This window comes from Astatotilapia calliptera, chromosome 5, assembly GCF_900246225.1.
Source record: "Astatotilapia calliptera chromosome 5, fAstCal1.2, whole genome shotgun sequence".
Lineage (NCBI taxonomy): Eukaryota > Metazoa > Chordata > Actinopteri > Cichliformes > Cichlidae > Astatotilapia > Astatotilapia calliptera.
This window is the reverse complement of record NC_039306.1, coordinates 5,295,701-5,323,425: the sequence shown is the minus strand read 5'-3', so window position 1 is coordinate 5,323,425 and position 27,725 is coordinate 5,295,701. Positions and strand designations below refer to the sequence as shown.

General features: G+C 42.3%; 2 protein-coding genes across 4 annotated transcripts in view; both read right to left on the bottom strand.

Annotated features, from left to right (window-relative positions):
- Window positions 1-1,012: 1,012 nt before the first annotated feature.
- ipo9 (importin 9) lies at window positions 1,013-16,924 on the bottom strand. Its single transcript, XM_026166833.1, has 24 exons — window positions 16,613-16,924; window positions 14,887-14,948; window positions 14,689-14,775; window positions 13,892-14,093; window positions 13,568-13,656; window positions 13,294-13,380; window positions 13,015-13,134; window positions 12,773-12,873; window positions 12,307-12,365; window positions 12,065-12,216; window positions 11,874-11,972; window positions 9,095-9,201; window positions 8,873-9,012; window positions 8,433-8,595; window positions 6,099-6,325; window positions 5,790-5,938; window positions 5,252-5,380; window positions 4,861-5,136; window positions 4,574-4,740; window positions 4,084-4,217; window positions 3,873-3,992; window positions 3,476-3,589; window positions 3,286-3,362; window positions 1,013-1,802 (listed from the first exon to the last, which is right to left on the bottom strand). The coding sequence occupies exons 1-24, from the start codon at window positions 16,758-16,760 to the stop codon at window positions 1,692-1,694; spliced, it is 3,120 nt and encodes a 1,039-aa protein (XP_026022618.1). The 5' UTR covers window positions 16,761-16,924; the 3' UTR covers window positions 1,013-1,691.
- A 2,695-nt stretch (window positions 16,925-19,619) lies between these two features.
- LOC113021946 (guanine nucleotide-binding protein G(s) subunit alpha-like) overlaps window positions 19,620-27,725 on the bottom strand; it is a 54,518-nt gene continuing 46,412 nt past the window's right edge. For all 3 annotated transcript variants that reach the window (XM_026166839.1, XM_026166838.1, XM_026166840.1), the window contains exons 6-12: window positions 26,288-26,342; window positions 24,929-25,002; window positions 24,743-24,801; window positions 24,380-24,500; window positions 23,384-23,514; window positions 22,520-22,587; window positions 19,620-21,897 (exon numbers count right to left, since the gene is read on the bottom strand). In XM_026166839.1, the coding sequence (XP_026022624.1) occupies window positions 21,751-21,897; window positions 22,520-22,587; window positions 23,384-23,514; window positions 24,380-24,500; window positions 24,743-24,801; window positions 24,929-25,002; window positions 26,288-26,342 (655 nt within the window). In that variant the 3' untranslated portion in view covers window positions 19,620-21,750. The remainder of the gene's footprint in view (window positions 21,898-22,519; window positions 22,588-23,383; window positions 23,515-24,379; window positions 24,501-24,742; window positions 24,802-24,928; window positions 25,003-26,287; window positions 26,343-27,725) is intronic.

The following is a 27,725-nucleotide window of genomic DNA, read 5'->3' as shown; positions in this document are numbered from 1 at the left end:
ATCCATACACAGCTGGCCCTATGCGAAAAACGTTATTCCATCTTCTCGTTTAAACAGAAGCTGTTTGACAAAGTGAAGTAAGCTAAAAGATCTCAAAAACACATGGCACAATCTGAAGGAAGTCGAGAACTGACGAGAAACACATTCAATGACATGTATCAGTCTGGAAAGGGTTAAAAAGGCCATTTCTAAGGGTTTGGGACTCCAGTGAACCACGGCAAAGCCCATTATGCACAAATGGAAAAAACTTGGAACAGTGGTGAACCTTCCCAGGAGGACAGATGCTTTAGTGTGACCTTAAACAGTTCATTCATGCTAGAAAAATCTCCAATACGGCTGAATCAAAGCACCTCTGCAAAGAACAGTGGACCAAAATTGCAACATGCCAAACAGTCTGAGCTGTTTGGCATGTTGACATTCATGATTAGCAGATTCTGTTTTGAAATCCACATTAGCTTGTGTTGCCCACAAAGGTCCATTGGGGTAAGGAGCTCAGGAGCGAGCATAAACATCACATCCTTTTAGATTTTCTTGGAAAATTTAGTCATGAGCTCTATTAAAATAGAAACCAATCTACAGGAAACTCATTTTCAAAGAATCTGTTTGCATATTGGCATTATATCCACAACCTTTTGGCCTCTTTTTTTTGACTAGAACTGCTTTTCTCTTTTTACCTCTTGGGCTTCCAGATCTGCCACAGCTGAAAAGCACCGACTTCTTAGATTTTGCATTTTAAGCCTCAGGACGTAGCCCTGTTGAGACACTGCACTCTGCTGAGTGGACGATGCTTTTATGTTTGTGGCAAACCTGCGAGATCTTAAGTCCTGTATTTGTTTTCTTTGAATCAGTGATTAGTTGTTAATTCTGTAGTTTAATAATAATTTTGTTGCTTTCTGTTCCACCCTGGACTCCAAGTAAAGGTCAAAACAGACATGTCAGCAATCAGAGTCCGAGTAGGTGAAGCGTTTTTCTGTTTCAGTTGAAGTCGGACACAAAGACAGGAATCTGGTGATCATTCTGAAAATGTTGTCCTGCTGGGACTTTTATTTAGAAATGTTTTCATCCCAAACGCCAATGGGTACAAGGAAATGACAAGGCTGTGAATCACCATGGCAACAGTGTTAATTCCCAAATACCCACCGTACCCAGATACACGTCAGCGGGTCTGAAAGCGCTTCATTTCCTGTTGTCAACAGTCTGTTTTATGGAATATAAGGCCGCCAATGTTTCTCTCCCTCTCGAACATCCCGGTGTTTTGTTTTCCTTCAGTCCATGTGAAGTTCTCCTGGAAGTGTTTCTCTGTCTTGCACCTCACTCGTTTCGTTTGTACAGAAACACACACAAAAATAAACGGGCTAAATTACAAACAACACGTGGCGAAAAAGTCCGTACATACATCAAGGTTCAACCTTCTCGTCCAGTTTGAAGTTCCTTCAAAATGGTGAGACTCTCTTCGGGAACTGACCGGTGCAGTCGCTCACCTCGCCACGCTGCTCGTTTTAACAGAGTCCTTCATCCCATCACAAGAATGTAGTAACAGGAGAGCTATGGACACGTGCATGAGTCTCTTCCCAACCCATCCCCCTCCTCTTTTATCAACTTCTCTTTTTCTTTTGCTGTAAATTCATTGTGAGGGTCATGTGACGGGGCTGATGATGGAAGATGATGTGCTGGAGCTGCAGACGGCGGGGCTAGAGGCCTATAGACTGAAGGGTTTGTCTCTCGGCTTGGTTGAGGTGGCCTGAGAACATGCTGTAGCACGGCTGCTGGGCGAACTGTGTCAGGAAGTCTGTAAGGTAAGCCTGAAGAGGAGACAGAGGATACAGTGGAGGTAATCAGGTGGTAAATCCTGTGGGGAAAACAACTTAAACATTTCTTCAGCTTTAGCTCAAACATTCAGTTGGATTCGAGGATAAAGCGATCAGTTTTTGGTGTTGTGACTTTACACCCGCGATTCAAAGCATGAATGGTTCCGGCCGGTCTTTGTACCCACCTAAAAATAAATGGATGGTTTGTATTTAAGGATTCAGAAGATGGTCTCAGAGCTGTCACAGTGACTCTTTGTACAACCCAAACCTTGAACTCATCGTAATCACTGACAGGAAAAGCAGCACATTAGCATATTTTAAAAAGCCGGAACCAATAATGCACTTTTTCATGGAATTCAGTTTTAGTCAGCACTCACAGGGCTTATCAGCCTCATCTCAATTTACCCCGTTTACAGCAGCAGTTCAACACGAACCAGCCGGTAAACACCGTTGTTCCGACTAACATTATTAATGGCTCGGTTCCTCAATAGTACACAACTCGACCCAATGCCATGCATCCTGAAAAATGCTTGTTTACCAGCAGATGAAAGTGCAAATTGCGTGTCTCGTCTCCAACATTAATCCAGCAAGCCATTTTATCCTAAAGCTCTGTTATAATTAGAGCGTCTTCTCATCTGATTTGACATTCTAGGGCAGAAAACGCTGGTAAACTCGCAGCAATGACCTTGGCCACTCTTAAGGGCTGCAGCCTCCCGGGCAGCTTATATATGAACATAATGTATTACAGTATGTCTGCTGGCATAATGGGTACAACCCAGTACTAGCAAGGTGACCTAATAAAGTGGCTGTTAAGTGCATAATACAGTCAATACATATTTCCCTTGTTAATACTTTGAATAGCTCACTATTGATACTCAAGATGGCAGTATAAGCTACAAACACGTGAGCAGAATATCTACACGGGTTGAAAGATGGGTAACAGAAAGGTAGTTCGTGAGGAGGTTTACTTATGTGCAACTGCTAAAAATCTATACATACACAGATATACTGTTGGCATCGCTTAAGTAGATTTCAGCTACGGCCAAAAGAAAAGTACAGCACTGTAAATAGAGTTGTGTTAAATGAGGTTTAATTATCTCAAGCAGACATTTTCATTTATGAAATAGCAAAGATCCATGTTTTTATGCTTATGCATCAACCAGTGAAGATTAATCTGAGCAAGTCGATTGAACATTTAGTCTTCATTGATAGTTTATCAATGAAGACTAAATGTTCAATCTACATGATATTTGGCATAAATATCTAAATTATTGTTACTCATTCAAAGGGAACCAGCAGAAGTCTTTGACTTGTGTTTGACTAAGTGAAAGACAACAGAGAGGCCAATAAATTGTCAGAGGAAACCAGCTCCAGCAGTAAAAACACAGAAGCTGGCTTTCATATTATTATTCTCTGTCGCTCCACAGCTCCAACCAGTGTGTCCCACCCACGCTTAGATCTGAAGTAAGACACTTACCTGCAGGTCAATCTGATATATGGGGTCTTTCAAGGCATCTGGATCATCCTCATCGTCGTCCTCGTAATAATCATCATCTATAAAAATAACATTTTATTCGCTGAGGTGAAACAACGTTCTGTCATGAACACAGAGAGGGAGCTGCTCTTAGAAGAAATTAAGATGAAATCCAGTGAGGAGGTACTGGTACCGTATTTGTTAGCGGCAATGAGATCAGAAAGGAGCTGCCCCGCCAGCCCTTCGTCCTCGTCATCATCATCCTCCACCTCGTCCTCCCCCTGGTCCTCCCACATACCACTGGAATCTAAGATGAGCAGAAATAACAGCTGGTTACTGAAAGGTCTGCTGTCCCAGCAATTCAATAGAACAACTGAACAAACTGCGATTTTTCAGTAAGTCAGAAGGCTTCACCTGCCCAACATGATGCACTTCTAGAGACCTGAGTCAACATCACATTTAGGAACTACAAATATAATTGAATAAACGAGTGCATTTGTAAAAGGACTGGAGCTCCCCCAACAGGCCTGTGTGGAGTTTCTGACTTCTGGTGACGGTGTACTGGGGTCCACGAGTACATACTGACTCACCTTGGCTCCAGTCTGCGGCGTTCGTCCTGCTGGCGTTTGCCTCGACTACAGTCGAAAGCTCGTTAATGATCAACTTAAAGATCTTCACCAGCAAAGGAATGTTGGTCCAACGCTCTGGATCTGTTCAATCGAAACATTTGCATTTTCTCATGATAAAACTTCTGCTTTCAGCAGTCTCTCTGTTCAAGTTCAAAATCATTTAGTGTCTTACTCTTTGCAGATTTGGAGCGTGTGCGGATGCCGTCGTCTGGACTGTAGATTTCTTCACCTTTCACCACAATGTCCTGGAGACGTTTATCATCAGTGTTGAGACTGTGCTGCAGCAGCTTGCAGAGAGCCACCGTGCTGCAGGAATTCAAGAGTACATTTGAATGGACACGTTCTTATACATCGCTTTTACACTCTGAAAATGCTTTATACAACATGCCTTGTTCACCCATTCATACAAGCACTTTTTTTTAAATGCACGAGTGCTTTCACCATGGTGTTCACTTCTTCAGATACAGTCCATAATAGACAAAGCTGAGAGTTTGTGTATTCAGGTTCTTAGTCAGATCCACCTTTCACTCATCCCAATCACTTTTAAAACAACACAGCCTGAACTCAAAGCTGAAGGTTTTCATGTTCTGACATGACGCATGTTCTTCCTTTCAGATCTTCTTTCACTGTAGGCCAAAGTAAAATCGTTGTAGTTTTCTTACCTGACCTTCCCCTCGTACTGCCCGTAGAAAAGGTGCTGCCTGCTCATCCACTCGGTCATGACGAACTCCAGGGCGGGTTTCCCTGTCGGTCCAGGCAGGCTGCACAAAAACTCCAGCAGAGGTTCCAGCTGAGAGTGAACCAGGTGGGCAAACACCATGATCAGAGACTGGAGAGGGAGGAGAAACAGGAGGTGGTTCAGATACCGGCATCCAGTGGAACTCAATTAAAATAAAGAAATTCAGCCTGCGGCCCTTCGGCAAAGCCATCAACCATCTTTCCTTCCTACCTGCATGACACTGAGGGTCTCGGCTTGCTGCATCTTGCTCAGAATCGCTCGGAGGATCTGATCCAGCTGCTCACCGAGCTCAGTTCCAGCCCGAGAGATTAAAGTGGACACCAACCTGCCCACGAAGGCGGCAGTGAACTCGGACGTCCGGGGATCCAGCAGCTGGTTGACCACCTGCATGACGTACCAAAGGCCGCTGTTTCCCTGGTCGTCCCGCCACTGGACAACCTGCTCGAGGGCGATGGAGACGTACGCCCGCAGACACTCACCGCCGTTCTGGAGAGAGGAGCGAAGTGATCAATGTGTTACACCACATGCTACATTTTACACAGTTAAAGTGACCACGTGTGACATAATTATTTCTGGACCTTTTCGTCTTTGTTTTGTTTACCTGCATTATCGCATTGTCATCAGTGCGCAGGGTGCACTGTGCCACCACAGGAAACGCTTGGCACACCAACAGCTCTGACAGAGGGGGTTTGGTGTTTCTGACAACTGTGGTCAGGATGTCAATGGACGTCTGCGACAGAGCAGGAGAACAGAAAGAGAAACCGATGTTTTCAGAAAGAATCATGATCTATCCTCAGCAATCGTCTCAGCTGGATGCAGAAAATGTCAAGTATTACATATTTAAAACACAAAAACCCCCACAAAGGGCATTTTTGGCTTCCACTGATCCACATTTCTTGGGCCAGTTCTTGTTTTTGTTGGTCTGCACGCTGACTGAAGCAATACTTATGCCCACTGTTACATGAAGACTCTTACTTGTATACTTTTTCTTCTTTAAATGTGGCAAATGTCACTGTGCAATCATTTCAAATAAGTTATTTTGAACTAACATAATAAATTATTTTTTAAAAGCAGACTGACACACATTATTGCACCTCGTAATTCTCTGAACAGCTTTGTATATGCCACCTGGTACTTACAGCGCACAGTCCGGTGGGGATCTTGTCATGTGGAGCCTGCATGATGCTGATAAGCGTGGGGATGAGACGCATCTGCATGGGGCCCTGACAGCCTTCAATCTGTGCCAGTTCCTTAAAGATGTCCTGAGCCAGGGATGCCACCACAGGGTCTGAGGACACGAGGACACAAATCTTATCACACCATGTCCTCATCCGGGAAGCACTTTGCTTGGAAAAGGTGGTACAACTTAAGATTTTGCAATCAGGTGCTGATGACCAGAGCATGCTGGGAATTTAGTTCAACAGTCAAAGAAGGTGTGAGTCAAGTACCGTTGTTATATTTAAGGAAAATGGCAATGGTGAGGGGGCAGATCTTATTCTCGGCACTGGTGGTGAACGCCGGGTCAACGGTGCAGACGATGCACAGCGTCTCCATGACAAGCGTCAGCACTTCAGAGCTGAACTGGGCGGCCAGTTGAACCAGTCCATCTAGGATGCTGGGGAGGAAGGGCTGAATGACATGTGTGCTCTCCGACAGTTTCAGCTGATCACAGTACCTGGAGACATGAACACGCAGCATCCTTAATATTTTTATAACTTTATAGTCACTGCTTTGAGGTAACACCTTTTCATGTGGGACTGTTGGCTCTACTTCATGATCTGTTTCATATTTTAGTGATGGACAAAACTAACAAGCACAGAAACCATGAAACAACTCAAGTTCAGACGAGGAAAGGATATGATGCGAAAAACCTACGAAACATAAAACCCAACTGCACAGCTGCTGAAAGAAATTAACTTATCTGATTACCTGTTGAAATTTAGACGAGAAATCAATGTGTTTGGTAAAGTTAAGCATACAGCCACTAGTCGGTTATCTTAATATCACTTAAATAGTTTAACTAATTTATGTTGTGGCTGAGTAACTTCCTGAAGTCACTGATGATGGCATGGGAGACCCACACAGAGCAAGATGCTTGAAAGTAGGGCTGGGCCATATTATACCGTTCACGGTAATACCGGTATAATGTTAGGCAACGATAGGAAAATGAAATATCGCGATAGAATGGGAGTAAAACGCGCATGCGCAGTGCCTTTGTGTTCATACGCACATGGCCGATTGTTGAGTGAAACAGATGAACCAGAATTGGTTTGTAAAAATGGTGCAACTTCAGTGATGTGGAACTGGTTTGGTGTTTGTCCGTCAGATACACGACAAAGCACATTTTTTTGCAGAACATGCAAGCGGCCGTCGTTATTGTCGTATTTGTCGGACTAAGATGCTCTTAAATCTGGGAGTAATCTGGGTCCTAAACTCCGTAATCTTCAGGTCAAACGAACACTGCAGCATCACTGGAAACTGTCTAAATTCTTTCATCTTTAATAAAACGATCAGCATTGCTGCTTTACCAGGTGTAACTATGAAGTTTAACTTCCAGGCATCCATGAAAACAAAATTTATTACATTTAATGGAGTTAGAAGTTAGCAGGAAGCTAGCGGAAGTTAGCTCGCTAGTTTCGCTAGTTACCTAAGCATGATATTGCATGTTCAGAGATTTCTGAAAAAATTCAAACGTACAGCTCTGCTATCACTTCCAACATAAATGAAGACAGGAAACTAAACAGCAGTGACGTTTGTAGGGTTACTGAAGTTGGGCTAGCTGGTATATAATGATGTGCTACGTGATCGCTAGCGACACAGCTATGTTAGCATAACATAAACAGTGAAGCTGGAGGACGAACACTAACACTTTTCCACTTATAAAAGTTAACGTGAAGGTTCCTCATGGTTAGAGACAAATGCAATCGCATGGCAGGATGCTGTAAACGCACCAAACTTCAGTCAGGAGAACAACTGAGATAATCCATCCACAATATGAGGTTAGTCATTAATATACTGCAACAACATGGGAATAGAGCAGCTGCAGAGAATTCAACATTAATGAATCAATGGTACAGAAGTGGAGGAAGCAAGAAGAATGAGTTTAATAAAGTTTGATTTATCTGACTGCTTTGTTTCGCTTAATGTGTTTTATAATCCCGTGCACCTTATGGTCCGAAAAATACGTACTGCACACTGCAGTTTAATGTTGCAAAGCACCTCTTTTTAACTTCAGTGGATATTATACATGGTTATGCTCAGGATATGTCAGCCCATTTCTACTGGAAATGCCTTTTAGTTAAATTTTCAGCAAGGAATTTGCATTTGCACTGTTACATTTTTATAAAGCTTTAATGTACATAAAAACCAGCTTCTTGTTTAAGTGAAAATAAATGGAAGGTTGTCTTTTTGCGCTAGTAATGTTGTGGAGTTGTATTTTGTCTCGCATCAATTATATCGTCGGTTATATCGTTATCGCAAATTTTCAAATATATATCGTGATAAATATTTTTGGCCATATCGCCCTGCTCTACTTGAAAGTGGACATTTAGAGGTTCCTTTAGAAATCTTTTATGAGATTCGGACAAGTCTAGGATAGTGGTTTTCCTTCTGTTCCCAGGTTTTGTGCAAATCTGAGATACCTGCCTGCTTTTTTAAACAGCTCCCGAATGTAACAGGCTACAACCTGTACCGTGGACCAAGACAAAGTTGCTCAATCACAAAATAAAAGGATGGTTTTCTTTTGGCGGTGACCTGGTTACAATTATGAACGGCTAGCTCACCCCCAGATGGCCCTGACCGCGGAGATGCGGAGAGAAGGCGGCCGGCAGTCATGGAGGGCGCTGACTGTGACCTGGAGAAACTGCTGGATGACCTCGGGAGACATGGCGGCTGTAAAGCGACTGGCCGCCCACAGAGCACGACCGAGAAGGAAGGGAGACGCCGCTGGGAAAGAAAAAACAAGCAAGATGAGGTGAGAAACATAAAGAGTGAAATAACCGTTTTCACGTTTCATTGCAGTTTGACGGCTTTGACGTGTTAAAAAAACCTAAAATATTAAAATGCAGTCTTTTATAGTTTATGGGGGAATTTCACGGCTTGTTAGATCATTCGAGGTCAGAGATATAACAAAGGACTCAAAGTTAGTTCTCGTCAGAAGTTCCACGCTCTTGCAGAAAAAACTCAGGAGCTTTGTTCCTGTTTTTCTGCTGACCGGACTCACCCGTCAGGTTGAGATCACCCAGGACAACGCCGGCCAAAAAACCGTGCATGTCAAACTGGATGCGGCCATTTTTCACGTTCTCTGTGATGATGGTCTTGACTGAGCCGAGGGCCAACATACAGGCCTCGTGGATCTTCCACCTGTTTTAAAATAAAAGCAACATAAGGAACAGAAAGCGAAAACATAGAAAGCCAGACTGGCTGTGACCGAGTCTGCCCTCACCAGTGCTCATTGCCACCGTTTTTAGCCTGCTCTGCCTCCTGGAAGTGTCTGGTTGCAGCTGCTGCCAGCGCTGCTGCGCTCTCATTCTGAAACTCTGCAGCGACGGCCTGCAAAAAGAGGTCAAAGGTTACCGTCATGATACACCTGATCAGGGCGAACCCCAGGCTGAAAAGCGAGATCATGAGCAAGTACGACTTTGACACCACAACAAACTTCTGGATGTGTTTGACTGCACAGATCTAACCTCTTCTATCATAACACTGCATGAAACACACACAGTGTATAGTGAAAACAAAAACAAAACTGTTCCCATTTCTTTCACAGCTTTAAAATCTGCCTCCAGTGTCCGTGGAGGTTGTGTGTGTGTGTGTGTGTGTGTGTAGGAGAAGAAAAAGCAGAGCCAAGAGGATTATTTTCCTCAGTCTAAATACAGCTGCCTGGCAGACACGCACATCCTCATGTTCTCTGCTTTACAGCCTCAGATAAGTTCGACTTCTTGTAATTCTTTTTCATTTTATATAAATAATAACTGAAAGTTGTAAGATAAAACCTGCAAACTTATTGAAATACCTCTCTATAACCATCTTGGAACTGAAATGGCTCAAGTCAGTCAAACTAAACTAGATCAAGGAGGCTGTTAATTTACAAAAAAAAGTGCCTCTGTGTTTAAAAGCAGGCGTCATCTGTCAGCCAATTAAATAACAGCTCTCATACCTGAGACCTTTATCCAATAAGATTGCTTTACCTAAGCAGTAGGGGTGCAACAATACTCGTATTGATATTGAACCGTTCGATACAGTGCTTTCGGTCGTATGCATATGTATGAACAATACAATTTTTTTAATTTATTTTATCAACTTTTCATCTGACGATGCTGTCTGTGTTGAGCGCTAAGTGGATCTGCGTTCCACTACTCCGCCTAGGCTGCACTGTCGAGTGCAGATCCACTGAGCGCAGCGCAAGCTAGCAAGACAGAAGCTAAGCTCGTTGCAACATGGCAAATTGAACCTCCCCCACCCTCATTCAGATCTGGCCTTTGGAACTATTTTGGTTTTCATGTGAAGTATGACCCTGAAGGTCAGTGTTGGGGAGTAACGGAATACATGTACCGCCGTTACGTATTTAAAATACAAAATATGAGTAACTGTATTCCGTTACAGTTACCGTTTAAAAAGGTGGTATTTAGAATACAGATACTGTGTTGAAATAAATGGATTACACGGCAGTACTTTCCTGTTTCATATCGTGGCGGGTCAGGACTGTTTGGGTTTTGTTTGACAGCTATGTTCTGTTGTTCCAGGTGGCAGCGTTACGGTTGCCATGGTTACAGGGTGACGCTCTCTCTCTGCGTGTTTCCTGGGTGAGAGAGTGCCTTTTGTTGTTGTTGTTGTTGTGCTAAGCTAACAGGCAGAATGCTACAAGCATAGCTCTAAAGAATGTAGCATCATGGGCAGTGTAGTCCGTGCTGCAGGGAGAATGGACTGTCATACCCGTTATGTGTCTGTGAGCGCGAGGAGGGAGAAAAAAAGCGAGTGGAAAGGTACGAGTTGTCATCGAGCAAAAACGGGAGCTGGAAGCATGTAAATATAATAATAGCCACTGCAGCCAAGAAGAGTGCCTGACGAGCCCAGTTGTAAGTAAGCTATTAAGACTCGACTGTACACCGTGTTCGTGTTTTCCTCCGAAACAATAAGTTCCGTTGGAGCAGTCTTTCAACGCCTCTCTCTGTCTCTCACAAGCAAAGTTGACCCCCCCAACAAAGTAAAGCTATTTTTCAGCTACGAGCCCGACAGGGACCCCGACGTATTAGTCAGAGGTCCCTTTACTACAGCTCGGAGTCGCGGACCTTCAGTAATAGTAATAAATCACACAGCAATAGTACATTCACGTAGTTGTAAACAGCATGATAATATATTAAGTAATCCAAAGTATTCAGAATACGTTACTGTCATTGAGTAAAGTAACGGAATACGTTACAGAATACATTTTGGGGCATGTATTCTGTATTCTGTAATGGAATACATTTTAAAAGTAACCTTCCCAACACTGCTGATGGTAAGCGTGTCATGGACAAAAATAAAACAGTATGTTGGATGTGCCACGCAATGCTCAATTATTGGGAACTAGTGTGTTAGCGCAGTTAGCTTGTTAACGTATTGACGCCGTCCAGCCCCACGCACGGGGCGATCCGCGGTAGCTCGTTAACGGAGATCTGCCGCGTTATGGCGTTAAGGTCATTTCAACGAGATTAACGCTGACAGCACTAGTGGGAACACAACGAATATGACTGTAGATTTACGCCGACAGCATCCTAGTGCAAAGACAAGTGGAAGCAGAGAAAAACAACAAGCACACATGCTACAAACTTTACCCGAGTCATTTAGACAGCCATTAGCACATGATTCTCCTTATGGGGACCTGATATGTTTAATATGCTGCTGAGAATATAGCCCAGAAGAAGCGTATAGTATAGCTTTTATTTTGGAAAGAGCCATTTCTCTGTAATAAACTCTCTTTTCCAAAGACGAATGATTTCTCGATCAGATAGATTTATTTTTTTTATTTTGTTGTTTCAGCAACATTAAATTTAAAAACTGTACTTTTGAGTTAAAATATATATTTATAATTTTAATAAATTACAAATTTAAAAGGCATGAACATTTTTTTTGCATCGAAAAAAATATCGAACCGTGACACCAAAGTATTGAACCAAACCGGGAATTTTGTGTATCGTTGCACTCCTACTAAGCAGTGATACTTTTTTTTGTTGTTCTCTCACCAGCAGCAGGTCCTGAGCAGAGATCCTGACAGAGTAGGAGAAGGTGTCATCATCCTCGTCCTCCACAAACTGCTGCGGGTTAGCTGTCCACACTTTGATCTGAAGAGAAACAACACAAATATACTTAGTTTTTTCTTTTTTACTTCCACCTACACGTGCATCTTCTACCAGATGTTGCAGTCGTTTCTCACCTGGTCCTCAGTGATCTGCATGTACAGGATGATGTAATAGATGAGTTCAGGCAGCGCCTTCCTCACCGTGCTCTTCAACTTGTTGTTCTCCAGCAGCGTGTGGACAAACTCAAAGATGCTGAACACCAAATTCTCAAAGCCCAAAACCTCACCTGCAAAAACACAAGCAACCAAATAAATAAATAAGTGGATAACAATATTAATAACCATGTGTAACACAGCAAGACTTGAATTCTGCTCACCGTCTGAGTCTACTGGGTCGTCCACTTCCTCTGTGTAGTTCACTTCTGTTCTCACATAAGTGAAGATCTGGTTAAGGATCAATGCACTCACAAAAACGTTTTTCTCTCATTAATGGCTGTAAATTTAATTATTATATGAGATGACCCTATACAGACAGCTTGTCTGTGAAGTCCATTACCTTGTCACACCCCAGTGCTTCTTTAAGTATGTCAAAGGAGGTTTTGATCCTGCTGAGTAAGCAGGTGATTTCCATACATTAAAAACTGCGACAGTAATGTGGATTAGTGGTTTAGAGAAACTGTCAAATAAACAAGAGATCACAAGTCACAGCAAATGACCTGTCTGTCTGCAAGATGCCCAAAAGGAAGTCAAACCTCGAGGTAAGAAGTGTTCAGCCCCAAAACAAATGCTCTTCAAACGATTGCTGGGAGCGAGGAAACAGTTAATACATAGATGACAGGATATAAAGCTGCGCTTTCAGTCAGTGTATTCCACACAATGGGTAATATCTGCTGCATGGAGGACACCATGGGTTTGGGGAAGTTCTTTACCAATGCTGTCACTGCCTGTGAGACGAATAAGCAAAGAAAACAAGGATTTGAACCCTGGAAAGTAGCCACAGACAAAAAGAAAACTAAAAGACTGACTTAACGTTTGCAGATCATAATCAGTCCGACAAAAGGGTCCAAGTGCACAGAGTTTCTCACCTTGAGGACTTCCATCTTGAGGCCGCTATCAGACGTGGGCCCATCGGGCATCTGCAGGGCTTGGACAAACGCTTCTGTGAACTGCTGCACCACAGGGAAGATCAACGCTTTGGCTGCACCCTACACCCAGGTCAGTAAGAACGATTATTAAAAAACACAGCAACAGCGACTCAGGTCTATACCTTCCACTTTAATGCAGATATAAAAGTGATGCATGAGTAGAAGCCTTTTTGAAAGGCCATCAACTTAAAACTGAAACGTTTGCTGACCCCGCCTCACCTTTTCAAGCTCTTCAATAGCACAGATCAGGTTGGCACAGGTGGTGAATATCTCCACTGCTCTGGAGCGAGTACGAATACTGTAAACCTGCAAAAGTGAAAACAGTTCAGGGAGGCGATCCATGCCGGTGTATCACACAAATGCAATGTGCAGTCATTAATGGCAGTCACAGAAAACAGGACTGTTCAGACTGACAGCTGTAAAATGTGTGCCTGCATCCACAGAGGCTCAATACTGATAGAGATAAGGAGCACATAAGGAGATATAGGAGTACCTCTGCCATGGAAAAGATCTTATACATCTCTGGTAAGATGACTGGAGCCACTAGCGGCATCTGGGTGTCTGTCACCTCTCGAGTAAACTCTGCAAAAAAAAAAGAAGTTGTAAACTAAAGACTCTGAAAAATGGAAATGCATAAAGCTAATCTATTTAAGAACTTAGCTGTAGTCTAAGCTAAAAAAACAACAAAAAAACTCAACTGCTCCTGAGATCACAGTCACTTTAAGCGTTGACTTCCAAAACGGATCAAATGTTTGTGCAACCTTTAAAATTCCCCAAGCAGATAGACTTATTGTGTTATTTATATGTTACTACATACCCGTGAGCACCCTCATGGCCCCGTGCACGGCATTAACGTCTCCGCTGACCAGCATCTCCATCAGGAGGGTGAAGAGCTGCGGCCACGCCTCAGGCCAGTCCCAGTGGGCGATGGCCGACACGGCGTACGCAACACTGGAGCGGACTTTGCTGATGGACTCCCGCAGACCGCTGGGCAGCAGCTCCCTAATGGCGGCTTTCGCCTGGAGGGGAACAACAAAAGTCCGACTCGCTTTGGCTTCAATCGTGTAACAGGGGTGTAGAGTTGGGTGATCTGCCCCTCCGCTCCCTCACTCTGACCACTGATTATACTTACTAATAATCAGACATAGGTCACTTTTACAATTACTTTCCTTCTTTGAGACGAGGCTGGATACCGAAGGCTGTTCTTAAAAAGGGCAAATTAAATACCACTGCAGGATTTATAAGCATTGCTGTTACTTCTTCTCAATTATGGATAAGTTATTATACTTCTCTGAGCGGGCAGCCACCTCTCAGATACTACAGCACCATGTGGCCTACAGAGTGAGTCCCTGCTGTAAGTGACAATGTCTTTACCCCCCTCAGTAATGATGAATCATCCTTTTGCCATTGCACTGTTGGAACAATACTAGCAGTGCCTGAAGCAGAGCGTTTTTGGTTTTTAATACATCTGAAAGCAGGCCTAAAACATGGTTTTTCTTCACCTGTCATAATGCGTGAGAAATGATGTAGCTAAAGTTTGAATTTGCAACATAATTAAAAGTGTTTGAGATGCCTGAACATGCTTCCTGAGACTGAGGATGAAGCAGGGTTTACCTGATCTGTGGTTTCAGGAGGCCTGAACTTCTCCGATTGGGAACACCAGTGAGTCTCCACATACTGCTTCAGGATGACGGATGCCAACTGTAAACACAGCCAACCACACAAACAAGAAAATGATGAGGAACAACAGAAAAAGTGGTGTTTGTTGTAAAGGTTCATTTTTTTTTCTTTTTCAGTTTCTCTCCTGCTCACCTGACGAATGGCAAGTGCTCCCTGAGGGTCGACTGTGAGTTCTGCCAGGTGGACGCCAAACTCTGCAATGTGAACAAATCAGCAAGGACAACAGGATATAAATACACAACTAAATGCATATCAGCTCGCTTAGAGCATGATGAATATAGAAAAAGCCAAATGTGGATGTATAAATACTGAATTTATAAATGAGGTTTTTGCTAATCCTACACATTTCCATTATTAATTTTCACTATGGTTTAAAGAGCCTGGCAAAATATGAAAATATGCATCCTTCAGCAGCAACAGGATGACAAGGGATCAGTGTGTGACATTAAGTAAGAGACATGAGACACACCATACAGGCAGAGGGAAAAAACTCGAGCAGAGCATGCTTTAGTCTGAACATGGCATGCAGGGTGCCAAAGACATCAGGGTGACATCAGGCGCCAGAAGACAATGTTAGTGCTGACAATCCCATAGCGCGGCTGCCTTAGAGCGGGGCCAGCGGAAAGGGTCAGCTCGCTGCGATACTGCAGTACAGCCGACATCAGTGCGCACATTTAGCCTTTCACCAGCAGCACGAGGACTGCAGGACAAACAATGGGAGGTCTAGCAGAGTCAGAGCTACACCCCCCTGGCTACAGTATCCATCTGTCCAAATTTTACTAAAAATCAGACAGAAAGTGTCTTTTTATTTCTCTATCAAAAAAAGAAGAAAAGTAATCAAGTCTTAAAACTTTGCCAACAGATGAACTGCATAAAGCAACACCACAAGATTACTTCAGGATCTACGTTAACATGTTCTAAGTACAAGCATCACTACTACTTTCTTTTCCCCCCTCATTAATACAATTCTGACACACATTCTGTGACTTTGATGGTTTCCTCCTACACTGAAGCCTCAGACTTTTCCCACTCCATATGAAACACTAACAGCTCTTTCATTGGCCATCCTGTGTGTACTGCCCTCCCTGCTGGTCCTGATGGTGCAGGAAGCTGGAAGTCTGGGAGAAGCCCCTGCCCCCCGGGGACACATCTTCGCGGGGAAAAAAAAACAATCTGTCAGTAAGGCATTCAATTGTTAGCATAGTGACGGCGCAATTAATGAATGTTTAATATTAGGCAGGCGGCGAATCCGCTATTGTCCGGGCGGTCAAACAGCGGATTTTGGAGTTTGCGTGAACGTGACCAAAGTAGCTGCTCTCAAAAAAGGAGAGAGACAGAAAAAAGTGGTAATATTTTTTATCAAGATGTTCACGCGCACCTGGCTGAAAAGACCACGCGACTCTTGTCTTTCCCTTTGGTTTACTGACGCAGATGTTGAACCCAGAGTCGATCCCGCCGCCGTGCTGCTGAGGCCGGGGTGCACACAGCTCCCATGTGCTTCATCAAACTTGGTAACTAGGTCCGAGCTACTGACCACACTTGTGACACATCCGGCTGTCCGAACCGATCGCCTGAGCAAAGCAACCGGCCAGTCTCGAACCCCAATCGAAGATCATCATCATTATTATCTTAATCATCACCAACTCCTGGAAATGTGGCCTAATGTTTGCTCCGGGGAGCCAGGACAGTCGCTCAGCTAACGTAATGACTGCTAGCTTAGTCACAAAGTTAGCCCCAATAACGGCGGCCGTCAGCTGTTCGCGCACTGGGCGCGAAGCGGAGGCCCCCGTGCTGTTAATAAGCGACAACACCCCGGTTAACTTCTCAAAGCGCTGTTCAGACCCCGGCTGCCACTCACCCTCTGTCACTTCCAGCACTTTGATCTGCTCCTCCGCGGCGGCGCGCACTTCTTGGACCGGGGACAGGATGGCCGTCAGCGTCTCGATCAGAGCCTCTTTAAGTCCCTGCTGGACCGAACCGGGCCGAACGCTACCCGCTGCACTCATGCCTGCTGTGTTTTCACCCGCAGCCCGCTACAGTCAGTCTACCAGCAGCTGTAGCACCACCACCCGGGGAGGAGCGACGAGCCACGGCCACAGAGGCGAAGCGCGCCAATGCATGGAAACGCGGAGGCGGGGTTTTTGCGGGAGGAAGTGTGTTTGTCGTCCGGTTAGGCCCACGTGTTTTTCTCCCTTTGTTTTTGTTTTTATATTTTAGCGCCCTCTGGTGGAGCGGAGGAAATTTATGATTTTGAGCTCAGGTAAATAATAATAATAATTATTATTATAATAATAATAATTATTATTATTATACTAGTTGTAGTATTGCGTATAGTAGAGCTCTCATAGTAAAGGCTATATTAAAGATTTTGTGTTATTGCAGGCATGGTTCATGGAAACTTAGATAGTGAGATCCACTGTGATGTATGGTAAGGAGACGGTGGCACACTAACATGAAGACAGGAGGCTGGAGGTGCCAGTTGAAGATGTTGACAATTTCATTGGGAGTGGCCAGGATAATTAGATGAGTTAATCAGATTGATAGTTCAGGTTGAACAGTTTGGAGACAAAGTTAGTTTGGACATGTGCTGAGGAGGGATAGTGGACAGAGTCGAGAAGGACATGCAGAGGAAAGTTGGGGTGAGAGCCAGAGGCAGATGATCTGCTGTGGCATAACAGTTTCTATGCGCTATACGGCATATGTAGCTCTCCAGAAGACTGGTAACATGTCCTGGGTGTACCCCACCTGGCCCCATGACAGAAGTGGAAATGGATGGATGGAGTTATATATATTTATATTTGTCTCGCCATATAAAGAGGTCAAAGTAACCGTAGCCTAACCTTAAGTGTGAACAACTTGCAAAATCTTGGAGGAATCTGAGCTACCAGCTTCACCATATAATCCTACAGCGAAACAGTGTGTGCAATTTGCAAGGCTGTTACATTTACATCCCTAATACTTTCCCTTCACACTGTTAATCATAAAATGTGTGGCGGTTTGGATGTCTGAATATAAAAATCTTGTGTTATTATTCACTGCTCTAAGATGTACAACATACAGGAAAAATGACTTATGGAAAACTAGCAAATATTGTAGAAACTCAATTACAAAATATAATTTTTTTCTTGTAAAATCCCCACTCGTATGTGACTTTGGCAAATATGTAAATATAAAAAGCATAAAAAAAGTATCAAAACTAACCATACGCTCTGTTGCCAGTTATGAGGTATACCTTGGTAAAAGCAATAGTCCATGGACCTGGAAACCAATGTCCCAAACTAAAGAAGGGACATTGGTTTCCAGGCCTATAATTATATACTTACAGAAAATCCATTAAATGTGGTGCTCCTCAAGGCTCCATCTTAGGTCCTCTTTTATTCCCTTTTCTCTCTCGTTACATGTTACTCTTTGGCTACATCTCTCAAAAAGAGAATATTTATTATTGCCAACATGTGGATCTGCCACGCTGCCACATTAGTCGATAATGCCATGAAACGTTTGACTTATGCTGTATGAAGAAAATCTTTGACTTTTTGGGATGATCGCAAATCACAGATTTAATTTATTTATCATTTGCTTTTAAAGAACTCCATGGATCAGCCAGCACCACAATATAGAACAATAGTTCTAATACCATACTGTGGCTCTAGGTCACTGAGGTCCTCCTCAAAACTTCTTTCAGACCCCAGCTCTTGACTAAGAACCAAAGTTGACAAGACTTTGCAGGGCTCATCCAGAAAGCAGCAATCATTTCTTGAAATTCACCTTTTAGTCAAGTCTGAGGTGCCTCGTAGTTTCTGTCAAGTCCATTGTGAACATGCTGCTCTTTCACTTGTTCTATATTTTCGTATTTGTAGAATTGATTTTCTTTTAATAATTTTTACCTTGAGTTTTTTTTAATTAAAATGACTACTACTAGTCTGAAAAACAGAAAATATCCACTGAGCAGAGGTGCTCTGCATAATAGCCAGTCTGCTTCAAGTTGATAGGAAGGCAAGACAGGTAAGACGATAACCCAAATAACTCATTACAACAAAGGTATGCAGAAAAATGTTCCGTCTTGATGAGTCTTGTTTTCTGCAGACGTCAGACGTTGGGTTAAACAACATGAGAGCACGGATAAATCCTGCCGTGTGTGAGTGTCTTGAGGCTGCTGGTGGTCTAATTGTGTGGGGACTTTTTTTGGCACACTCTTGGCCCTTTAGTACCAAACTTTAAACAGCAAGTATTGTTGCTGACCATATCCATTCCTTTATGATCACAGTTGAACCATCTCCTTTATATAAAGCACAATTTCACAGAATTTGAATAATCTCAAACTAGTTTCTTCAACGTGTTTAAAATATTGACTGTACTCAAAGGGCCTCCACAGCCACCAGATTTCAACCCAACAGAGGACTTTTAGGATGTGGTGGAATGAGAAATTTGCATCATGGATGTGCAGCAACTGTGCGATTTTGTCATATGACTATAAACTGAAATCTCTGAGGAATCTTTTTCCAGCACCTTCTTCATGAAGAATTAAGACAGTTCTGAAGCCAAAGGAGGTCCAACCCAGTACAGGCAAGATGTACCTAATATAGTGGCTGGTGAGTGTATATGTGACTTTGTTTTTATTTTTTAATTTGTTATGCACTCTTTGTTCTTTCTCTATATGAATAAAACATGATATACTCTGAACAGTTACCACTTGTGATTAAAAAAAAAGAAAAGAAAATAAGGTTAATAAAATATGAACCCCCCCACTAATCATTAAGGACTGGATTCACTGCGTGGCTGAGGTGTTAGACAGCGACTGCTTCAGCTCGTGTAATGTTGATCTAATATACCGATTTCTAAGAACAAACCAAAGACTAAAACAACCGTTTCCTCTTGTTTGAGCAAAAAGAATTTGGTTTATGTAGAAACAAGCAATGTTTTGCAACTGGATATTTCCCTCCTCTCCAAAAGAGTTAAAGCTAAAAATAAAAAAAAGAGAAATGAACACCCACCCCGCTGCACCCAGAATTGCCACCACCTGAAAATATTTGCAGGTTACGGACAGAAAGCAAAGGAAACCCGGGCGACAGCTCACAAGGGTGATGGGGAGGTAAGTGTACAGTACATATATATAAAATATAAAATCTGACATATATTTTATATATATATATATTAAATTGTGTTAGGATTCAGTATCGTTCACTACACAGCATTAAAGTGGTGTGTCTTCTTATCTTTTTTCCTTCATTTTTCTTTTTTCCAACGCTATCATATAAACCAGAGGAGAGTCAAAACAAAACAAATGAATCAACGAACAAACAAATGTGGGAATAAAATGGAAACTAAGCAACAGACGAAAGGCCTCCGCCCGATCCGATGCCCGTTCCCCGTCCCCCTCCACCCCACAACCACCCTCCCCAGCGGGAGGGGTGAGCTAGCCCGGACGAGGTGGGACAGACCCGTCCAGCTGTACAGCGCAGTGAAACATAACTTACATATTAGCTCATTTTTACACGTACAGTCGTGATCAAGGCACAGGGATCTTCTACAAGTTTTTTTTTTTTTTTTTCAATAAAGTTGTACAAAATAATACATTTTACAGTCTGTACAGGAATAATAGTCCAGCAGTAAAATAAAGACAGACGTACTTAAAGCCAGGAAGGGAGGAGGTGGGAATGGGAGAAGTGAGAGAACAAGACGAAAGGTAAACGGTGTGGAGGTGGGTCATAGTGTGGACAAGGAGGCCTGTGAGTGCATGTGCACGGGTGTGTGTGTTAGTGTGTCCGTGTGTGCTGCCAGGTCAGAATGTCGCATCCAGCCCCGACGAGTCGTTTCTTCAACTTCGTACGTTCCTTTTGCGTCGTCATGCTTTCCTTGTTAAATAAAAATTCCACATATTCAATAGTTGTCAAATAGCAGCAGGAGCAAAGGGGGCGAGGATGTATATATTTTATATATGTGTGTATGTGTGTGTGTGGCTGTTGGAGGTTTAAATGGTGCACAAAGGCAGATCTCACACACACAGTGTACACCCACACACAACATGGGGTAAAAACTAACAAAAACTTAAAAGTTGAATTGCGTTATTACAGGAATATATAATATTTATATTTATATATTTATATATATATATATACATATTTATATACACACATATATAAATATCTATATATATAGCTTGGATTTTTTGCACTGCATGAAGTTCACTGGTATGCATGAGTTTATGCATTGTATGATATTCATCTTGTTTATTTTTTTTTCTTTTTTTCTGTTGTTGTTTTCTGCATCCCTCCTTGGTTGGATTCTTGAAGAGCCGTGTGGTCTTCTGTTAGAGTCACGCTCACGTCCGCAGGCAGCCATTAGTCAATTAGTCCATCTGTCCATCTCTGGGCACAAAACAGCCCTCCTCTGTATCATTTTGCCACCCTCGCTGTCCGCCGTTCCCTTCCTTCGTGTTCAGCACTAGGTGAATAAACTCGTCCCTCTCAGAAGGCATTATTCAATTTAGCCTCTGCCGACTTTGGAAAGCAGTAGAACTTGACTTTTGAAAGGCTCTGTGAGAGTGTATGCGTCTTACTGCTGTATTAAAACCTATCTGAAGTCGTCTCTCATATCTGTGTGTGTTTGTGTACCTGTGAGCATGTGTGTTCATTTAACTGAGAGAGAGCTAAAAGGAGAGTTCGCCTACACTCAGGGATTCCAGTCCTGACCCTCTTTCCTGGGTCAAAGTGTGGCTGAGTACAGCAGTCAGTCCAGGCTGATAGTTGATGATGTGGTGTATCTGTAACAACGTTTCCTTTGTTTTGAAAAGAGTCTTTCCGCTGTTCAGCTTTTCTGCAGTTGTGTTTATCGGGAGAAGCTGTATCGGAGTGGAGGGGAGGGCAAGGCGCTCAGTTGCTTGCTCAGATGTTAGGTGAAGTTGGTGGAAGTGGATGAGTGATTGGCTAACTGGTCGGGAGGGGGTGTTTAGCTAGGTATGATGATAGGTAGTTAGGTAAGATTGGACGCCGCTGCCAATCACAAGAGCTCATACTGCCGTAGGTGCATCCTCTGTATGATGTCGCGACAGTCATTGAAGACGCGGCGGATGTTTTCTGTGTCAACCGCACAGGTGAAGTGGGGATAACAGTAATGCCGCCCGTCTCCGCTGGCTGTGCTGATCCTCTGAGAAAAGAGACACACAAAGACTAGTTGGTACTGACGATGCCCGCAGAGTAACGCTGATCTAAACTTGTCTACCACTTTTTATTATATAGAAGGGAGTATCTGTATATTATCGTTTCTATATTATCATGTATTTTTTTAATGTAACTATTGAGCTGTCATACATTCCTAATATCCAAAGTTAAAAAAAACCTTATGGGCGAAAATCAGAGAACACTTATATATGCAGTATACTCATTAAAATATAATTATTCTAACACCAAACTGAGGGAGAACTTTTTTCCAGTGGCAGGTATTATACTCACCCACTGATACACATTGATAGTTTATGTACTCTGGTGTAGTGACAAAATCTACATCTCTGGGACATAAGCGGTCCATCAAATGCTCAAAAACACTGAAACTATGTTCAGCTCCTTCAGCAGTGCCAGAGTAGAGAGACTGAGTGGAGTTCAAGCCAATTTGGAAACCACATCCCATGTAAATCAGCCTCTAAAGGAATTTTGTCAGGAATATAACTCAAACCTCATATTAGTCTTTTATGTCATATAAAGAATAGAAAAAAGGGAAACTAAAGTCAAAGAGGCAAAACCTGTTTTGCCTCTTTGACTTTTGTACACACCAGAAATTCATCCCGTATGAAGTACTTTGCCCTGGTAACACGGGGATCTTCACCTGGCTCTGGTATTGCTGTTGGAAGAAGAAATCTGGTCACATTCGAGTCACCTTCACGCTGCAGCATTAAATAGTCACACGGTGCAGCACTGTTACCACAGAATAAACCACATTAGAGTTAAACTGGTAAAAATGGCCAATACTTTACTTGATCTCAGGACCGTAACTACTGATTCTCACTGAGCGTGAGGAGAAAAACCTCAGCATGTTTACATATTAACATGTCAGTGCACTGCGGGCGTTAGCATGTGTGACATTTCGATGGAGCACTCAGAACTCAAACTAACCAAGAGCTCCGGCCGTGAAGTCACACGGACACACGATCTAACTGGATAACAGGAGGCAGAGCCTTCAGTTATCAGGCTGCTTTGCTGTGGAACCAGCTCCCAGGGAGGACTGTATTAGGTGATCATGAACCATCCCTTTGTTATTCTGGCTTTGGCTCTGGTCGGTTTATATGCAACATCTGCACATCATAAAGTGTACTCTCCAGTTTTTTGTTCATGCTGTAGCCACGCTTCCGTTTCTTTGTCATCTCTGGATTGTTTCCCCTCTTTGAGTCTCGGTCTGCTGGTGGTCTCTCTGGAGTGCCTGTTCATAGTGAACTTTTGGATAATACAGCTTCTCCCTCTGATGTTGTACGCTCTCTAACTTGTTCCTTGAGATGAAAGTTGTTAACAGGAACTATATAAATATTATTGTATTAAAGTGGACAGTTCTGGGGATGTTATATCATCAGGGATAATGTTTGGGGGGAAAAAAAGACTGACAGCAAGATGAAGATGAGCAGATCTAAGAGCGCCAGCCTTACCATCATCAGGCGTAGTGTAGCGTGCAAACTCTGGGAAATACTCCTCAATTTTAGATTTTCCTGCCAAAACCTTCTCAGCAAGCAGGTCCTGTTTGTTCAGGAAGAGGATTACAGAAATGGTCCGTAGCCACCTGCGGAGGGAAGTGAGCAAGTTCAGACCAAGGTTAGTTTCAGACCCAAAACATGTGTTGCTGGAGAGTCACTGTTTTAAAAGTAGAAATTACATTTTAATAGACTTTGGCTGGAGAACACGGCAATAATTTACTCTCTGGAGTTCTGGGTTAAAAAGGTCTTAGAGCTTCTGCCATAAACAGTCCATATGGAGTCAAAGGCGGACATGGTGTCTGCTCAGAGCTTTGTCCCTCTACATATACACCCTGAATCAGAAATTTCACATTTTCTTGATTTTCAGAAGAATTTTTTAGTGCACCGTTCACGTAAACGTATCGAGCGCTTTGTTTAAATTTACTGTACTTATCTCTGAAAAGAAATGACTTCTCTTACCAAACTAGCAAAAGCAGCAGCCCCTCAGATGACAAACCTTCCCAGCTTGATTTGTGTTTTCATTTGCACAGCTAACAGAAAGCTCACATCATGTCTCATGTTCTTTTGATCCTATTTTATCTTTGTTTTTTCCCCCGTATTTCCCTGCTGTGTGCAAGATGGCTTGTAACTAGGCATTCCTCTCAACTCAAAGTAAAAGTTTTATTATTGTATTGTATTGTTGTATATGACTTTCTTTTAGCCCAAACAATGGAAAACTACCAGTCACAGTAATCATATACTTCACTCTTAAGTTGCTCTTATGTCTGCTCCCTTTACCTTCTACATAAAGGGAGCTAGAAAGGGACCAAAGTGTCACAGCATTTAGTTTCTATAGTCTTTTTAGCAACATTTCTTGGCTTTTATGACTCCCTTTTGTCTCCTCACCTTCAAACAAAAAAAGACAAAAACAGAAAAGAAAGAAATGTGTCCAAAGAAAAATTTGTCTCCGACCTGTTGTTCCAAATGTTCTTGAAAAGATTGAGGGCTTCCTGTAGTCTGTTAGTCTGATTATCTTCTCTGATCACCATGTTGTAGCTGCTACTCGCCACCACAAAGATGATAGCTGTCACATCTGCGGCACACAACACAGAGCAGGATTAATAAAACCACTATGAATAAAAATACCCAAAAACTCAAGATACACAACCTTGTTCTCAACTTGGACTTTAAATGAACGCACATGCTTCAATCCAGTTACGGATTGCTGAACACTACATATATATCTGCTTTAGTAACTTTATAAACCCAATGACATGAAAAAAGCAGCAAAGTGAGTGTTAGATACTTCAGAAATAATTCAGGATCATCTCCTACCATTAAAACACTGGATCCACTTTCGCCGTTCATCCCTCTGACCTCCAACGTCGAACATACTGAGAGACAGAGGAAGTTAAAAAGTTTTATATTTACACTTTTAAAACAGTATTAATCCTTTTATTTGACTTTTTTACTTTCGCTCTATCGCACACATCGTGATAAATAAACATTGAGGTTGCTCACTGGAAATTAACTTTGTCTATTTGAAATCTTGTCTCGAAGATCCCAGATGTCAGTACTCTGCATCTTAGCAGGTCCTGAAAAAAAAAAAAAAGGAGTAGGAGGGTTAAAGGAAGCACAAGTGGACAATGAAGCATAAAATGGCAGTAAATGGGCAAGAAGTCGACTTTCGTGAGGAAATAAAACAAATAAAGATAACTGATGCGTGCGTCTTGAAAGTCCATCTAGGGAACAGCATTTAAACTTAAATGCCGGGATGTGTGACACAGTTCATATTATGCACTTATCCGTATTGATACACATTATAAATAAAATAAGTTTAAAAAGAAGCTGTGCATATAGTCCATTTTCAATAAGACATACTGAATAATAACACCTAATAATGAATAGTGTTTGTAGATGAGTAGATCTTTTGTAAAAACAGGTCAAAAACAATCAAATTCAAAGTTTTATCTGGCTATCTAAATCAAATAAAAGCAGATAAATTCCACACTCATTTTACTTTTAATTTTTCTATATTCACTTTCCATTTCCCACGGCACTGTTCTTACTCGCTTCTACGCTAATCACAGCTGATTGTACATAAAAATCTAGAAAGTATTCACCAACTATGATTTTAAAAACTGCCACAAATGTGGTAATTATAATTTTCTGCAAACACAACGACACACATTTTCTATATGCAAACATGCCCTGTGCACGGCTCTGCTGCCCTCAGTGGTGATGCGTAATTACAATGCCGTCATGAAGGTCTCTTCATGCTTTCCACGTCCACACGGGTCGTTGGGACGTGAACTTCTCCATCTGCACACGCTCGTTTCACGTATGATATGACGTGTACTGCAGTTCACATCCTTTGTCTGGTTCCGGCTACACAGTTAAACACACTCACACTTTTTACTTCTTCTCGAGTTTCCCCAAGATTAAACTTTGACACGTCACAGAAGGGAAGGCACAGGTGCCTCCAAATAATATACACAGAGCATGAGTGTGTCATGATGGGAACCTGAAAATCTGCTTACAGGTTGTTATTGCAATATTATTTGAGTTTGGTGAATAAATGCAAATGTCTGGCAGGCGTTGCTCTGGTGGTTCATCACCTTCAATCCTGTTTGTGTTATTACAGTGAACTAAAACTCAAAAAATGAAAGCTACAAGAGAAAAAAACATTTTGATTAACTGGAATAGAAAACAAAAACTACTCTCCATTTTCGTTTTTGCTCAATTTGAACATTATAGAATATACTAAACACTGGTGAACATTTTTAAACAATAAAATAACAGAATATAACTGAAACTTACAAAACTAAATAAAAATGATAAAAACTGTTATAACTGGTGTTTGAGTGCTGACTGCCTCACCTGATCAGTGGGTGTGTAGTCGTTCTGCCTGACCACATCAATCCGGTCTAGGAAGCTGCAAAGACAACACAAAAGCTTTTAAATCTCAGCTGGAACTGTATAGAAAAAATATATATACAATATTACAATAAAACTAATGTATTGCTTACTTTCACAGTAAATCAGTCCATTTTAACTAACCACAGTAATCTTCAAAATAAAACCTACTGAACTGTAAACGCAACTTAAAATCCTCCTTAACTCACCAACCTATCAGACTGGAAGAGTTTGGCTTCAAAAACGCACACAAACACAGGCCGAGCGCTGCTGCCGAGCACAGCAATGAGAGCTCGGGAAACATGGAGGATATGAGTCCCTGAATGGCCACGAGGGGGCGAGTGTTTGAAATCGCAGCGAGATCAGAGGCAGCCAGTCTGAGTCACCGGCAGCCGTTTGCTCTGTCAGACTGAAGAAGCCTCGTCAATGGAGCTGCTGTAGTAGTACTTGCACAGAAGGAGAAGAGTGTGTGTGTGTGTGTGTGCGTGGGTGGGTATGCAGGCCTACAGCGCGTTCATATTTTGAAGAGCGCCTACCCAAATGCATGTTAATGGTCTGTGTGAACGGGTGTATGCTTTCAAGGTGTGTGAGGCAGCCTGACGACTCTTTCGGAGTTGTCTGGACCACAGACACTTTTACACTAGTACCCGTCGTGTACATGCACACCAGCATTAATAAGATTGCCTAAATTTCACACAGGAAAAAAAAACAACTTCCCTATCATCTCCCTTCGAGCCACTGCACATGCATGTAAATAAAATGAAGGTGGAAAATTAAACTTCCAAGCTGTCCAGACGGGACTTTCAGATGTAAAGAGGTAAACATTATCAAAGAAGAGTTGCTCAGCTGTGGCATGGAAAGAGGAGTGAGCTGAATTCAGGCCAGTTATACCGAAAGGAATTTGGTGATTATCTTTAAGCAGCAGTGTCGCACTCGCCTGCACTGATCGAGCACAAGTGCTGCAGTTTTCCTACAGAAACTGAGCTGAAAACTTCACAATCGCAGCTTTAATATCATGCAAATGTTTCAATCACGGATTCTGCTCTCAAACTTAAACATTTGCATATTAAACTTTAGCCCTTCCTCGTGTGTGTTACCATGTTATATTAAACAACAAGATCTCAAGTAAATACTGAATGGACGTGAAATGCAGTACAAATAATTACAGGGTCTCCGACAGATATAGCTTGAAATGCAATGGGAGTCTTTCTGTAGAAAGAAACTTGAAAATTACCTCCATACAAATTGTTAAAATAAAACACCAAATATGCTAAATGTACTTTATTGTACCTTATTGTACTTTAACCTTAATGTACTTTAATGTACCTTATTCTGATGCATTTCTACTTCACAAAATTCCGGAACAATATTTAAATATTAAAGCTTTCCCCTGAGCAGCATG

What these genes read in the sequence shown, in the direction of transcription:
- ipo9 (XM_026166833.1), bottom strand. Translation starts at nt 16,760, where the DNA reads ATGAGTGCAGCGGGTAGCGTTCGGCCCGGTTCGGTCCAGCAGGGACTT. An exon ending in AGACCCTCAGTGTCATGCAG is followed by an intron (nt 4,741 to 4,860) that starts GTAGGAAGGAAA and finishes CTCCCTCTCCAG; the next exon opens with TCTCTGATCATGGTGTTTGC. An exon ending in TATATCAGATTGACCTGCAG is followed by an intron (nt 1,803 to 3,285) that starts GTAAGTGTCTTA and finishes TCTCCTCTTCAG; the next exon opens with GCTTACCTTACAGACTTCCT.